The sequence below is a fragment of the Pseudorasbora parva genome, chromosome 3 (assembly GCF_024679245.1).
Source record: "Pseudorasbora parva isolate DD20220531a chromosome 3, ASM2467924v1, whole genome shotgun sequence".
Taxonomy (NCBI): domain Eukaryota; kingdom Metazoa; phylum Chordata; class Actinopteri; order Cypriniformes; family Gobionidae; genus Pseudorasbora; species Pseudorasbora parva.
In genome coordinates this window covers 27335041-27351109 of record NC_090174.1, presented here as the reverse complement: position 1 = coordinate 27351109, position 16069 = coordinate 27335041, and the positions used below count along the sequence as shown (strand labels likewise).

Genomic DNA, 16069 nt, shown 5'->3' with positions numbered 1-16069 from the left:
TTACCAACGACCCCTGGCAGAGTGGAGGCCTCAAGGTCCAGCATGATGGTCCCCTTCTCTATACACGTCCTAAGCTCAAAGAGACTATGTAGGGACAGAGTGGCCACATGTGGTTTACTCCATCGCTCCCCACCTTTTTCCACCTTCTCTTCAAACTTAATCCACCTTAGAAGAAGAAACAACAGATATTTTGAAGTTACTGAAGCTCAAACCAAGTCTCATGTGAACAATACTGTATGAAAGTGAAAGTTAACTGATCTGATCATTGATTGAAAATTGATTTGCTGATTCTTCTACTTATTATCACAGTTGTAAAATGGTTGTGCTTGGTAATTATTTTTGTGGAAACTGAGATACAGAGACATTTTTCAGGATTATCTGATGAATGAGGAAATTTTAAAAGAACAGCATCCAAGTTAATACATCCTTGCTGAATAATAGTATTACCGTATTTATTTATTTTAAATACTGACCCCTAACTTTTGAACATTAGTATATCTTTGTATATCCACTATATATATATTCTTAAATCTTCTGTATCAGAAACAAATTCCAGTCTCAGACATCAGACAAGAGTTTAAAACAGCCCTCAAATTCAACTTTAATCTTTCCCCTGTAAAACTTTGTTCATTCAAATTGACAACCCTGCTTTGATAGGCTTAGATATGTAATCTCTAATCCTAAAATACACAAACAGGCTGTAATCGCATCTCTAAAACGATCTCTCAAATAAAATCTTGATTGAAAAACAAAAGATTAGCAGTAATAATTCCTGTACTCATTTGTAGTGATATGTTAAATGCCCGCTGTGTTATGTGATAATGGCCACTGATTGGGGACCACCTGGAGTGCTACTCAATTTAACATGAAACTGCCCCTCTCATTGAATGATCAAACCCATTCAAGAGCAGCACAGCTCCATAATTGATGTTTGCTGCACGCAAGGCTCATCCTTCGTCAGAGTCCAAGTTGTCTGCTCAAATGATCTCACGATCACAGGGATTTAAAGCAACAGTGTCTGTTAAATGCTTGAGCGTCAGCTGAAAGCATACACGTAACATTTCTAAATTGCTTCACACTATTCCCCATCCCTTTAGACACTGTCAAGCATTGAAAAAGTCTTCAGATACTGGCACCAAGCAGTCACTGGCAATGAGCCAGTACTCTTGGATGGTCTTTTGATGAATTGTATGGCGCCTCTATAACAAGTCTGCAAGAGTAATTAAAAAGGTCTTTATAGCAAACAGAACATAAGTGTACTATTTTTCACATCTTCCCTGACAATACACTACCGTTCAAAAGTTTGACATCTGAACAATTATGCTTTTGAAAGAAGATTGTTATGTTCAACCACGGTTAATATTCTAAAATATTGCAATTTTCAAAGCTGAATTGTCAGCAGCCATTACATCACACTTCAGTGACATGTGATCCTAATATGCTGAATAGAAAACTGAAAAGAACAGAATTTAAAATAGAAATCTTTTATAACAGTATAAATGTCTTTACTGTCACTTTTTATTAATTTAATCCATCCTTGCTGAATAAAATATATATACATTTCTTACAAAAACTCTAAATGACCCAACATATCAAAAGTATTTTAGATTAAATAAAATATGTAAATACAATAAAAAACAATAACAAATCAAAAATTACGAATAAATAATCAGGGAACTCAAGCATTTTTCGACATATTTCCTGCTAATAATACTGGCTCTAGCTCTGGTCCCTTTTTGAGTGCAATCCAAGCCATGAGGCTCTTACCTGGCAGTTTCCTTCCACTCCATCTCCTGTCCATCAACAGACAGTAGCTCGTCCAGCTCTGTGAAGAGCTGAGGAGGTGCTGGACTGTCATCGTCCTCTCCCAGCATGAATCGGATACGCTCAGCAGCAGGTGAAACTGCAACGGGAAAAATACTGCGTGTCATAGGCGAAGGTACAGTCCTGCATATTTCCAGCTTGCCATCATCAGTAATGCCATTAGGCCAGATCTCCAGTTTTTCTCCAAAGGAAGTTGGCTCAGGTGGAGGAGGAATCTTGACAGCGGACAGGTCTGAATCTGGGTCCACATCCTGATTGGACTCCGATTCCATCTTCACCTCCTCTCCAGCCTCACTCTTCTCCACATTATTGTTCTCAGATATGTTCTCTGGGTTATTATCTGATGCATCCATCCTAAAACCCTCTTTAAAAACACTTTTGTTCCCCAGAACACAAACAAAGCTGTTGAGGATGGCCGAGGGAAGGAGGGAGGTCAAAGACACGAGACCCCACGCAGACAAGCAGCACTCAGACCGTCATTAGAGCCCTCCGAGTTTTCTGCTATCCTGTACACCCCACTCTAACACAGTGACACCTAGGTAGTTAAAAGGGGGTCCCACTTGTCACCCCAGAGCAACAGCCCGCCCATCGGCTGCTCCGGCTGTACCCCCTCGCCATTGGCCCTCCGACTTTGGCACCTTGCCCCGAGCCCCTCATTAACAATTAGGAAATGTTTCACAAACTGTTCATTCTTCACAAGAGGGCCTCACTTTCCTCCTCTCTTGTTTTCTAATTTGAATATGGATTAGTTCTTGTGGAAAAGAGTAAACAGTAATTTTCAATCTAAATAAAGCCAACTTTTCTAACTTGAGTTCATCATTAAATGTTCATCATTAAAACTGTGAAAGTCTGGCAGTGGAATTCACTGTAAAAGTAAAAATGTGAGTTGTTTCTGATCGAAAGATGTATTGTAATGTATTTTAATTGGTTAAGCCCATTTATTCAAAAAAATGTTTACAACATTTATTTATTTAAAAAAATATATAAAGATTTATTTATTCATACAAATGCACAGTAGATGTTACCCCATGAAGTGCATATTAAAATGCTCGCTATAGGCTAACAAACACTAAATATTAGTGAATAAACACTGAATTTGATATAATTTGCATAAACAAACAAAATAGAACCGGGCATTTAATAATCTTCAGAGATTTGTGTATGGTGAAAGGTCATGGTGACTATTCTTCAATAGCTTTCCCTATTATTCAGTAAATGTTCAATAATTGGTATAAGTAGCACTAGCTCAGTGTAAGTTAACTGTCACATAGGCATTTTGTAAACTGTAAAAAATAAAATAAAATAAAAAAACAAAGAGAGAGTCCTCTGATTCATCGTCCATTGCTGATGTCATAGGCTTTGGCTGACATCTTCTAATGTTGATAACATCAACATTAACATAATGGATACAAAGCTGTTTGAGTAAATGAGTAATCTGATTGTACAATTCTGCACTAAACCAGGCTGATTTCTGTCGAAACCTCCAGACTGATTTACTATCCATAAAGTGCTTGTGTTTCTTTGAAAAGATCATTAGGCTACAGAATCTGATTGGAAAGAAGTGCTGGATATAACACTAGCTTTATAAAGCCGGTATTTTCCTCAACTTTTACTGCTTCAGATATGGTGAAAGACAGGTCAGAGATGTTATCAGCACCTGGAGAAGTGATAACAGAATGAGAAGAAACTTTAAAACTACACTAGCCACAAAACATCAGTAATCATAACATATATATAATAGCATCATCTATGACACCTTTGTTCATATTGAACATTATCATGTGTTTATAAATTGTCTTAGTTACAAACACTGTAACTAAGACAATAAAAATGTGCTAAATAATTGACAGTGTTTTTGTCTTGATAGTCTGCCATTTAAAAAAAATTACATACACTTTTATTTAACAATTAAATACAATTAAAAAACAATAATATACAGTTCTGTTCAAATGGGGTCAGCCTTTTTTTTTAAAAAGACATGAATACTTTTATTCAGGATGCATTAAGCTAATTAAACAGGTCAGTTAAGACATTTATTATGTTACAGAAGATTTCTTTATCAAATAAATGTTGTTCTTTTGAACATTCTATTAGTCAAATAATCCTATAAAATGTATCAAAGTTTCCATAAAAATATAAAAATTACATAAAATACTATTTATACTATAGAATCTATTTTCAACATTGATAATAATAAGAAAATAAATGTTTTTTGAGCACCAAACCAGTATATTAGAATGATTTCTGAAGGATCGTGAGACTGAAGACTGGAAATGATGCTGAAATTCTAGCCATCACAGAAATAAATATATCTTACAATATATTTAAACCGACACTGTGTAACTTTTTTAGTTTATTCTTAGCGAAAAACACTTAGTTCTTTCAAAAATATATGTGCTCATTAATGTATATGGGCAATTCCATGCAAAGGTCATCTTTACGATGAAAAAAAAAAGTTGGTCACACACAAACAGATTTGTTCTTAAAATGTTTACTTGGATCTATACTTTATTGTATGCAACCAGTCTCATTGAATTGTTTAGGTATTTGTTGTTTTATTACACCATAAATAAGGTGTGCACCAATGCAAGGAGAGTTTTTGAAATATCTGTGTTTTAGTGTTATCAAGAAAAGGAAATATATAGACTCAATGTTTCAGCAAAAGTTTATTATTTGGCAATTTCCTGATTAACAAGGGGATGATTATGCACTGTGTTCAATTAGCATGATTTAACAGTAAAGTTCTATGAATTTATAAGCCTCTTAATAAATGTGTCATTGAGTTCCAGGGCCATGTAACATCCATAACGTTTTAGAGGATAAGTTTATGCTACATATACAGTGTTGTTAAAAAAATGTCCAGCATTTCTGTGCAATGTTAACTTATATAAATGTATCATGTGATGAACATTTCATGCTCTTTTATTACTTGTAAACATTTTAATTTTGCGTTATAGATGTGACGTTACATATAAAGAAAATTCTAAAATCAAACCCACATGTGATATAAATGTGTTTTCCTGTAGCATGGCAGTGATAAACATATTTCTCCTCTGTGTTTCAGTGAATTGTAACATAGCCTTAGGTTATTAGACTATAAGTACAATCATAAGTAAATGTTAGCAAAACAAATGGTCACTTTCTGAATGATGTGATAAATAAATTCGATTAAATTCAATGTATCTGTGTATATTATATATAGGGCTGGGTATTTTTAGGAATTTCACAATTCGATTTGATATCGATTGATTAATAAGTAAATACACAAGTAATTAAGCACCTGAGTATATTTTTTAATAATGTGTGCAGTATTATCAATGTGTAAGAACAAATTGACCCCAGCATTTTTCCTGTCATGGTTTATTTAGCAGAATAAATTGTACAATATTGTACATGTGTTGAATACAAACCACACCTGTTACAAACAGGTGCTTTATTAGCACCTCTAAAGTGCATGTAACTGTAAGTAGTAGAAAGTATTTTTCTTTCTTCCTATACATTCAAGTTATGAAAGAAATGTAAACAGAAGCACAAAATGTGCATATTTATAAAACAAAGTGGATTTATATTATAACATTACAACATTACACAGATTCGAAAGTAATAGTGTATAGTGTACTTCACTTGTATAGTGAAGTGAAGCTGTTGTCTGTCCACTTAAGCCATTCAAATGTATTGAGAGCGGTGGTTTGTTTTACAACTATTGAAAGTGCAGTGATCTACGTGACTGCGCGCGTTGCCACGATATGAAAGCATGTCGCCAACACAGCCGGTGTTGATTCTGTGGCGCAATAACACTGAACAACTGAGCAGCTGATCCAAAATGAGCCCAAACGTCGGCTTTTAACGTTAATCTTGGAACATACTTTGCATGAACAAAGAAATTTGTTTGTTTTCTCGAGGTGGCAAGAACAAGAACAAAGTTCGTTCTGGCAGTAGTACATTCATACTTCACGAGAAAAGCAGGTGCCGATCATCTGCGTTTCTCCGCATTAACCACGCCCACTTTAAATGTCTGACCAATCACACAATAGTTCTTGGACAACCGCAAGAAAAAAGTTCTGCTCAGGCAATGTGTCGAGAACAAGCTGCGAGAACTCCCAAACCAGGGCTGAGAACAACATGACGTCATTTTGTTCTCATAGCCCTGGGAGCGAGAACTTTTTTCTCTGTTCTTGCGGAGTATGTTGCAGCCTTTAGTGGTGCAGGCTTGAACGGAGTGCAGCTGCTGTTTTGGTAAAGCACGTCTTGTTTACAGCGCTGAACGCTCTCACTAGAGTGTTGCCCACAGCGCCGCCACTGGCCGGTGGGCTGAATCGATTCATAGGATTTGATTAATCGATATTGAATTGAGAAACAAATAATTGCAATGCATTGATGAATCGATATTTTTACCCAGCCCTAATATATATAATATATTAGTCATTTTATTGCCAGGATATTTACATGTTGATTAAGACCCATCTTACCTGAGACAATGATAGAATGGGCTATTTCAACTAAATCAGGTCAGGCTACTTCATATGAGTCATTGATATAACTAGATTACTATTAAATTAACATTTAGAGTAATTTTATGTGTCAACAAATGTGCCATGATGGTTTGTTCGTTGATTTTCCAAACAGATTCTATGTGTATTTCAGACTCGTCACATCCATAACAGGGTTTTGTCACATCCATAACGTTGTTTTTTTCTCATGATACACTTCATAAATTTTATTTACATTTTAAACATTGATATTTTTATTTTCAAATAAGACCCCTTCCTCATGTGGATAGCAATATTTATACATAAGATTTAAAAGTTCACAGACTTTTAAGAAAATTTAACAGTACACTGAAAACACTGTAATTTCCTGTCACATCCATAACGCACAACTATTTTCCTTTTATGGGGGTTCGTAAATATAATTTAGAAAATAATATTTTTGCTGTCAATTCCCCAGATAGGGTGTTCTGAGAATATTCATTGCCAATATAAATATTGTAAGAAATAGATTTTTACTGAGACATTTCAGTTGTCATTATGAGTTCAAATGTCACATCCATAACGCTGGAATTGCCCATTCAAGTTATAAAGTATTCTCGTAAGTTTATAATATGCCATTGAAAATACATACGGGTGAGGGGTTCGAATGCTGGTCGCCATGTTGCCCCTCCCTCTTGAAAGTACATTAGCCAAAGAGGGACATACCCATAAATTCAAGCTTTGCCTTTCGCGTTTTAACACTCGATGGCACCGTGTCAAATGTGAAGAGGGGGATTGCCGTGTTAATCTTGGACTAAATTGGCCAACGTAGGAGTTAAAACGAAATCAGAACTGAGAGGAACAGAAACTATTATTCACTGGATGGTCATATACTGTTTCACCACTAGATGGGGGAAAATATCAAACATTGTAGCTTTAAATAGAAAACAGTTTTTTTAAAGTTGTAATAATGTTTCTGTATTTTTGATTAAATAAATGAAGCTTTGGTGAGCATTAGGCTTGCTGCAATAGTCTGTGTTACCGGTGTTCAGCCGCAATCACTTGTCCACCGCCCCCACCGTCATTCACATTTATTATAGTAGTAAAAATGATTTAGTGTAGTTAGAGAACAGACATTACAACTAAAAACTGACAAGTCGAAGGTGGAAGATCTGGTTTCAAACTTCAAAGCGAAATGTAAAAGCACCTATTTAAGCAAGTTTGTCATTGCATATAAGCAAGTTTGTCATTTGTCATTGTTTTATTGTTGTGTTTTTCATTAAAGCTGCACTATGTAATTTTCCCTCCACTGAGGGGCGCCTATTCAAAACAAAGGCGTAGTTTGATGACGCCAAGTTTGAGCGCAGTATTTTGGGACATGTGGTGTTCACCTCACAGCCGGTGGTGGAAAAAATCGGGATAGGACTCCGCAGAAATCATGTTAATGAATGTGATTACTAACGTTACTGTAGTATGAAGCAAAGCAGGACCGAGTGATTGTTACGCAAACACGCCTCGCGAGCAACGGGACTTTTATTATGAAGGTGGGACACAGTCGACGGAGGCATTTCCACTTTTCCGGTCATTAGTGTGAGGTAACGCTCTTTTTATCATATTAGATACATTTAAGTTTGTTTAAAATGATGTTATGACGTTACTTTGTGCGTTCGCTCTGCGGCTGCTGTGATACTTGTTGTACACTGTAAAGTGTTTCTGCCAACAACAACAAAAAAATTAAACCGAGTGTAGCGCAGATATGATGCAATTGACAGGCGACTCCCTCAGACATCCCAGGTCCTTGGTTAAAATAAAAAAATTCTCACAATTTACAAATAGTTTAAAACATTTGGGATATAATAAAGAACTCTTCTGAAAAAAATATATAACACTTAGGGCTGGGCGATATGAGCCAAAAAAATATATTTTTTTATAACTTTTATTTAAAAAAATGTATATAAAATTTTATAATTTTCCATATCAGTCGATATTGATAAATATCATGATAAATGTAAAATCTTTATTTCTTTCAAGTTTAAATGCATATTTTTGCTCCTGAGTGAAAGATGTAGAAAACAGACAGTTAACTTTGGTTTTAAACTATCCTTTATACTAGTTCAGTATTTGTGGATCTCCAGTAAGGGTCTAGTCTATTTTATTCATTTTAAACATCGGATGAAATAATTTCTCTTTTGATACAGGCGATGCTGAGTCATTAATACATCAACAGAGACAAACAACTATGATAGCGATGTACAAGTCTGCTACCGCTGTGTTGGGCTCAATGCTATATGGAAGAACTTTGAAGACGCACAATAATTTATTTAATAAATAAATTCTGTGTGTTGAACCTATGTTAAGCAGCCCATGTACGTTTTATGTTGGATGGGATAGCCAAAATATCTCCAAACCACTGAAGTTGAGCGAACTAACTTGTCAAAGATATCTGTGTCCTCCAAGCTGGTCGTGAGCTTTGAGTTTTCTTTACTATTGCTCATTTTTCTCGCTCCACTTCATTCCGATCCTCCAAGCCTGCCTGTCAGTCACTGGCTGTAAACAACAGCACGTGCAGCACCCAGCAGCCCAGTCTGCAATACGCATGCGCAGCATTACGCATAGTGCGTAAGCATTATATCGAGAATTTATTGAACTGTTTTGTTATCGTTTTATCGAGGAAAATTATATTGTGAAAATTATCGTTATCGTTTTATCGCCCAGCCCTAATAACACTGCAAAAATACTACATAGTGCACCTTTAAGAATAATAGGCTAATGAGCACACCATTCAAGTGATTGCTGCACCAGATTAGCACTAATTCTAAAGCTAAAGTAAAATCTACAACGGGTGTTTATAGAGATGCGTGTCCACTGGCATGGAGCAGAGCGAGCGTTTCCAGTTCATTCCTATGAAAGCTCAACTTCTAAAGGAAATTATTAAAGGTCCCGTTCTTCGCGATTCCATCTTTCAAACTTTAGTTAGTGTGTAATGTTGCTGTTAGAGCATAAATAATACCTGTAAAATTATAAAGCTCAAAGTTCAATGCCAAGCGAGATATTTTATTTAACAGAAGTTCCTTTTCAAAGCCTACAGCGAACGGCCGGTTTGGACTACAGCAGGAAGTGCAGGGATGTAATGATGTCACTAGAACCGTTTGTTGACTAACCCTCCGCCTACAAGAACACGCAAAATAGGGGGCGTGGTCTTGTTGCTCTCCCACGTGGAGTAGAGCACGCATTCAGCGCTTGCATCTCCCCGTTATGGTAAGAGGCGGGACCTTTCCGGGCAAAGTGCGCTAAGCTGTTGTCCAATCACAACACGGGAAGCGCTGGCCCAATCAGAACTCGTTACGTATTTCTGAAGGAGGGACTTCATAGAACAAGGAAATCATCAGGCCGTTTTTAGGACAGAGAAAACAGCGCTGTACAGATAAGTAAATTGTGTGAAAAATGCTGTGTTTTTTTACACGCGAAACATGAACTCATGTTATATTGCACACTGTAAACATAATCAAAGCTTCGAAATGGGACCTTTAAAAACACTCACTCTGCTCCTCAACGTTATGAATGCCCAGGCGGCCATGCACATTTTACTTTTGAATAAATGATTTAAAAGCGAGTTGCAAAAGAGGGAAAACTTCTATGTCACCCCTCCCTGTGAGGGAAAACTTCTATGTCACCCCACCAGTGTATTACTGGTGTTGGGACGTACCGATTAACCGGTGGGAATTCTCTAATAAGCATAAGAGACTTCTTTCAAAAACACTTTTAAAAATGTTACCGACCCTAAACCTATAAATGGAAAATTGATGTATATTGATGCATCAAGAAATTGTAATAAAAAAACTAAATTAAATTGATTAATTTATCATTTTTAAGATATGTTCAGTTTACAGGAAGTGACTAGGCAGTACTGTTTAACTCATTTGGGCCACTTCGTTGTCCCAATTCTGTTTTATAAAGTCCACACACAAAGTGACCCTGTGATGCATACAGACAACTCTGCTATGGATACCAAGCACTAAGCCCCAGTGGGTACTCGCTTCATGCTGTTGTTAAGCAGGGTCGGGACAGAAGGAACAAGTGAGGGAGGGAGAGAAAGAGGCATGGGTGAGTTCAGTACCGGAGAGAGAGCGAAGGACAGATAGAAATGAAAATCGCATCGTTCAAACAAAGTTTCTAAGCTGTGGGTTCTCTCGCCAAGAGCTACAACCCACACAAAGGGGACTTTGTCCATGCACCAGGGGCTTATGGGAAAAGCGAGGGGGAAGTATGCCCAGTGACCAAAAAGGGACTTAGCTGAGCTGCCACTTCATGCTGGAGAGTCCCAATCTCACTAGAAACACTGTGCAACATCCCACATGCAAACAGCAGCATCCCAAACTACATTCCTCTCACTTCATCTGAGAGCAAGTATTCAATGACATTCTTGTGCCATGCACAGACCAAAAAAACAACAATTCTCAATGCTCATGGGTTTGTGAATTGTGGTGTTGAGGCAGTTACAAGCTTCCCACGTCTGTCTGTAGTAGAATTAATGGACTTCGGAGCATTGCACGTCCTGTAAACTTGCAGACATAAATTAAACGGGAGGCTTGGCAGCTTCTAGCTATTTTAAAGAGAATCATTCTGAATGCACAATATTTACATCAGAAGTCCTTCTCTCTTATTATTCGGCTGATGGTGACTGTGCTTTCCATGAAGAAGCCAAATTTAAGGCATAAAATTTAAAGCATGTTTTCCCAAACGCAGGGTTCATAAATTGATTTTTTAAAAAGCTAGTAATTAATTACATCAAATGTAACGTAAGAAATGGGGACACATAAATAATTTAAATTAAACTGAAATGGCAATTTTTTCAAATCTCTATAGTCAAATCAAAGTCTGTGATTTAATAAGAAATCTACAGTCAGTTTCAGAGTGAAGTGCGGCATGGTGTTCATTAATACATGTCGCTTATAATGCTGTGCGACAGCTCACAGTAAATGCTGCTTTTCTCAAACTTCCTAATGTCCATTTGGGATTACAAATAGAGCTAGTTTCACTTATTTACATTCACAATGTAATTCACAACTGTAAATGCACTGTTGTTCAGTAAATTTAAACAGACAAATCTAGTTTCCCTTTCGGGGAACTCGAGCTGCGTCGAAACGCTGTGAGAACGCCTCTGCGTTAATGCGTCGTGAAGCGCCTGTAGAACCATTCCATCGGAAAAAAGATCGATCGTCGGCGTGATGACGTCATCGACCGGAAGCTATAAAACGTCCGTGAAAACAAACAGGAACTAGCTTCTGTGCCTTCAGTAAGCGATCTGTGTGAACCTGTCTGTCTATTTGGTGTTTTTGTCTGTCTATTGAAAGAGTTTTTCCACCCTTTGTTAAATATTCCACATATTTTACAAAAAAGAGAAAATAAAATAGATAGAGAAATGGCGAGCGAAAGCAGTAACCTTAAGAGGTGTGTTCATCCCTGCCCACGCTACATCACGAGTGGGGATACACACTCTCTTTGTGTTGCCTGCTTGGGAGCGCAGCATGCCCAGGCAGCCCTCGAGGGGGCTGCTTGCGAGCACTGTGAGCGTATGCCACTGAGAACGCTGCGCTCCCGCCGGGCACTCTTCGAGGAGGGTGCCTCGGCTCGTGTTCCCCGCGGCTCTGGTCCCGCTGCTGCCGAGGCAGAGCGGAGGCTGCAGTCGTGGGGTTCACAATTGGATGTTGCGGAGGGGTTTGAGACGGGCGCTGCCTTATCTCTGCCCTCACCCGCTCCATCCAGCGGTTCTTCTCGGGGCTTGGAAGCACGCATTGCGGTTTCTTCCCCCCCGAGAGAGCCGCCGGTGCTCCAACTATCCAGCTCCGAGGAGGTGGACGTTGAGAGCATCGCGACTGAAGATTCGCCACTTCAGTCTCCTGCGAGTGATGAGCTCGTTGAGGTTCTAACGCGAGCCGTGGCCAGGTTAAATATTGACTGGCCCGTAGAAAGATCTGAGGCAGGAAAGAGACGTTCTAGTAAATTAGACGAAAGATTCCTGCCCGCTCGCGCTTCAGAACCTCAGCGGCGGGGCCTGCCATTCTTCCATGATTTGCACACCGAGGTGGCAACATCATGGAGGAGACCGGCATCATACCGTGTGTTCAGCCCTCAGACTACGGTCTATAGTAACATCATGGGGCTGAAGCACTACGGTTATGGGGCGATGCCAAAGGTAGAAGAGACGCTTGCGAGCCATCTCTCGCCTTCCTCGGCATCGTCCCTAAAGGCCCCGACTTTGCCCACCAGACCATTGAAAACAACGTCGGCACTGGTGGGCAAAGCGTACTCGGCGGCAGGTCAGGCTGCTGCATGCCTTCACACCATGGCAATTATGCAGGCTTATCAGGCTGACCTGCTCAGGGACCTAGATGGACGCGATGAAGTGGGGGGTGACGTCATAAATGAGCTTAGAACAAAAAGAAAAAAAAAAGAAGAAAGAAAAGGCATTGGTGGCTACGGAGAGACATTTATGGCTCAACCCCACCGAAATCAAAGAGAGGGAGAAGAGCTTTCTGCTCGACGCGCCGCTGTCTCCTGGTGGCCTCTTCGGTGACGCAGTACACACTGTCACCGAGAGGTTCCAGGAGTCAAAGAAACAAGCTGCGGCGCTGAAGCAGTTTCTCCCTCTCCGAGTCCAGGTCCCTGGGGCTGCCACTGACATCAGGCAGCCCAAGCCGAGTACGAGCTCAGCTCACAGGGCACAACAAAAGCAGAGCGTCGCCGCTCGGGCTCCCCCTCAGCGCGGGGACGAGGGGCGGCGCTCTCAGACGAGGCCTTCGAGGGGCAGGGCTGATCTGCGGACAGTCCTGATCGCCAAGAAGGCCTCGTCGAAGCGTTCCTGACGCCAGAAGCGTCAGGACGCTGAGGGTGGTTCCCCCCGTAGGGAAACGGTGTCTACCCCTGCCTACGGTACCCGTTTCCCTGCGGCACCCTCGGGGGGCCGCGCTGCCAACCCCGCCGCAATGCCGGGGCGCAGTCGGTCTCCGCGGGCCACCCGAGGGTGGTCCGCACCCCCTTCGGGGGGTCCCCGAGCAGTCAAGTCAGTCGTTCCCTGCCGGTCCGCCGCTTCAGGGCACTGCATTTGTTGCTCGAAGAACACCAGAGGCCAGCCTCGAGAGGCTGGTTCCCTTAGTAGATTTTCTAGACGAATGGAAACGTCTATCAAATATATCTCATTGGGTCCTGCAGATAGTAGAAAAGGGGTATGCCATTCAATTCAGAAGTCGGCCACCTCCTTTCTGCGGTGTCCTACCTACAGTGGTGGGCCCGGAGCAGGCTCTGGTAATGGCACAGGAAGTAGAGACACTCCTGCAAAAAGGGGCTATAGAGAGGGTTTCCCCTCCCAGCAGGGAGTCTGGCTTTTACAGCCGTTACTTCATCGTGCCGAAGAAGGTGCTTACACTCAGACAGATTGTAGCGCAGGTCAGATCAGAGGATTGGTTTGTCACCATAGACCTCAAAGATGCGTATTTTCATGTTTCCATCCTTCCACATCACAGGAAGTTCCTGAGGTTTGCCTTCGGGGGAGAGGCATACCAATATCGTGTACTTCCCTTCGGTCTAGCACTGTCACCCCGCACGTTCACCAAGTGTGTGGATGCAGCTCTGGCGCCGCTGCGTCTTCAGGGCATCCGCATACTGAACTACATCGACGACTGGCTGATTCTAGCGAATACAGAGCAGATGGCGGTTCAGCATCGAGATGCTGTTCTCGCCCATATGTCGAAGCTGGGGTTGAGGCTGAACGCCAAGAAGAGTGTGCTTTCTCCGGCTCAGAGAACCACTTTTCTAGGTGTGAACTGGGACTCGATAATTATGCGGGCGCAATTATCGCCAACACGCATAGCGTCGATCCTGGCAGCCGCCAAAGAACAGAAGCTAGGCCGAGCCGTCACTGTGAAACAGTTCCAGAAACTGTTAGGTCTCATGGCAGCAGCGTCCAACGTAATACCTCTTGGCCTACTGTACATGAGAACACTGCAGTGGTGGCTCAAAACACAAGGGTTCTCCCCGAGGGGAAATCCGCTCCGCACGATCAAAGTCACGCGGCGATGCCTACGTGCTCTGGTCATGTGGAAAAACCCGGGGTTTTTATCTCAGGGTCCCGTGTTGGGGGCTCATGTTCGTCGCGTAACGCTAACGACAGACGCCTCCCTCACGGGCTGGGGGGCGACCATGAGTGGTCGCTCATCCCAGGGTCTATGGCAGGAACATCAGCGGCACTGGCACATAAATCGGCTAGAGATGCTCGCAGTGTTTCTTGCATTGAAACAGTTCCTGCCCGACCTCAGGGGCCACCACGTACTAGTCAGAACAGACAACACGTCCGTGGTGGCCTATATAAATCACCAGGGGGGTCTGAGGTCTCGTCCGTTGGACAAATTGGCACATCGGATCCTCCTGTGGGCCCAAGGGAAATTGCTGTCAATCAAGGCAGTATATATCCCGGGGGCCCTAAACCAGGAAGCAGACAACCTGTCGAGACAGGGGCCGAGGCCCGGGGAATGGAGACTCCACCCAGAGGTGGTGGAGCTCCTATGGAAGGTTTATGGGAAAGCAGAGATAGACCTGTTCGCTTCGGCGGAGAACTCTCACTGCCCGCGGTGGTTTTCTCTGACCCATCCGGCTCCGCTGGGGCTGGATGCCATGGTACAGGAGTGGCCGAGGCTGCCTCTGTACGCCTTCCCCCCGATTGTTCTGCTTCCAGGAGTTCTGGAGAGGGTACGCCGGGACGGGGCCCAGGTACTCCTAGTGGCCCCGAACTGGCCGACCCGAGTATGGTTTTCGGACCTGATATCTCTCCTGGAAGGCTCTCCGATGGAGATTCCGACCAGGAGGGATCTACTCTCTCAGGCGGGCGGGAGATTCCTGCACCCACGCCCGGAGATGTGGAAACTGTGGGCCTGGCCTCTGAGGGGGCTAGGCTCATAGAGGAGGGTCTCTCGGCCGAGGTCGTAGAGACCATCCTACACTCCAGAGCTCCGTCCACGAGGAAGCTGTACGCTTTGAAATGGAGACTTTTCTCAGCTTGGTGCAGAGAACGCCAGTGGGATCCAGTTAACTGCCCGGTTGGTACAGTGCTGGAGTTCCTGCAGGAAAGGTTCTCTGCAGGGTTGACCCCCTCCACACTTAAGGTGTACGTGGCGGCCTTGGGCGCTGTCCACGTCCCTTGCAGTGGAGTGTCTTTGGGAAGACACCCTCTAATTACACGCTTCCTTCGTGGCACATTAAGGTTGAGGCCAGTTATGCACTCGAGGGTCCCGGCATGGGACTTGGCCATTGTTTTGAGGGGCTTGTCCGGACCTCCGTTCGAACCTTTGGAGGAGGTTTCGGATAAGTTCCTCACCCTGAAAACTATCTTCCTTTTGGCCATTTCATCTCTTAAAAGGATAGGAGATATTCAGTCCCTGTCAGTAGGGCCCTCATGTCTAGAGTTCGCGCCTGGGATGGTGAAAGCATTTCTGCATCCCAGGCCGGGTTATGTCCCCAAGGTTCCTACGAGCCCACGGGGTCCCATCACTCTACAAGCCTTCTGTCCTCCTCCATTCTTGACGTCAGACCAGGAAAGATTAAATCTGCTGTGTCCGGTGAGGGCACTGGATACTTATGTCCACAGAGCTGCCCTGTGGAGAAAAACTGAACAATTGTTTGTTTGCTTCGGACCCCCTAAGAAGGGGGCTCCTGTATCCAAGCAGAGGATGAGCAAGTGGGTGGCCGAGGCCATTTCACTTGCTTATGAAGCTGCCGGGCAG

General features: G+C 42.3%; 1 protein-coding gene across 6 annotated transcripts in view; it reads right to left on the bottom strand.

Annotated features, from left to right (window-relative positions):
- slc4a4a (solute carrier family 4 member 4a) overlaps window positions 1-16069 on the bottom strand; it is a 92956-nt gene that overhangs the window by 43506 nt on the left and 33381 nt on the right. For 4 of the 6 annotated variants that reach the window (XM_067438262.1, XM_067438264.1, XM_067438266.1 and 1 more), the window contains 2 exons: window positions 1768-1903; window positions 5-165 (listed from right to left, as the gene is read on the bottom strand). In XM_067438262.1, coding sequence (XP_067294363.1) covers window positions 5-165; window positions 1768-1903 — 297 coding nt within the window. Of the gene's footprint in view, window positions 1-4; window positions 166-1767; window positions 2361-16069 lie in introns of those variants that run through there. The other 2 variants (XM_067438263.1, XM_067438265.1) reach the window with 1 other exon arrangement.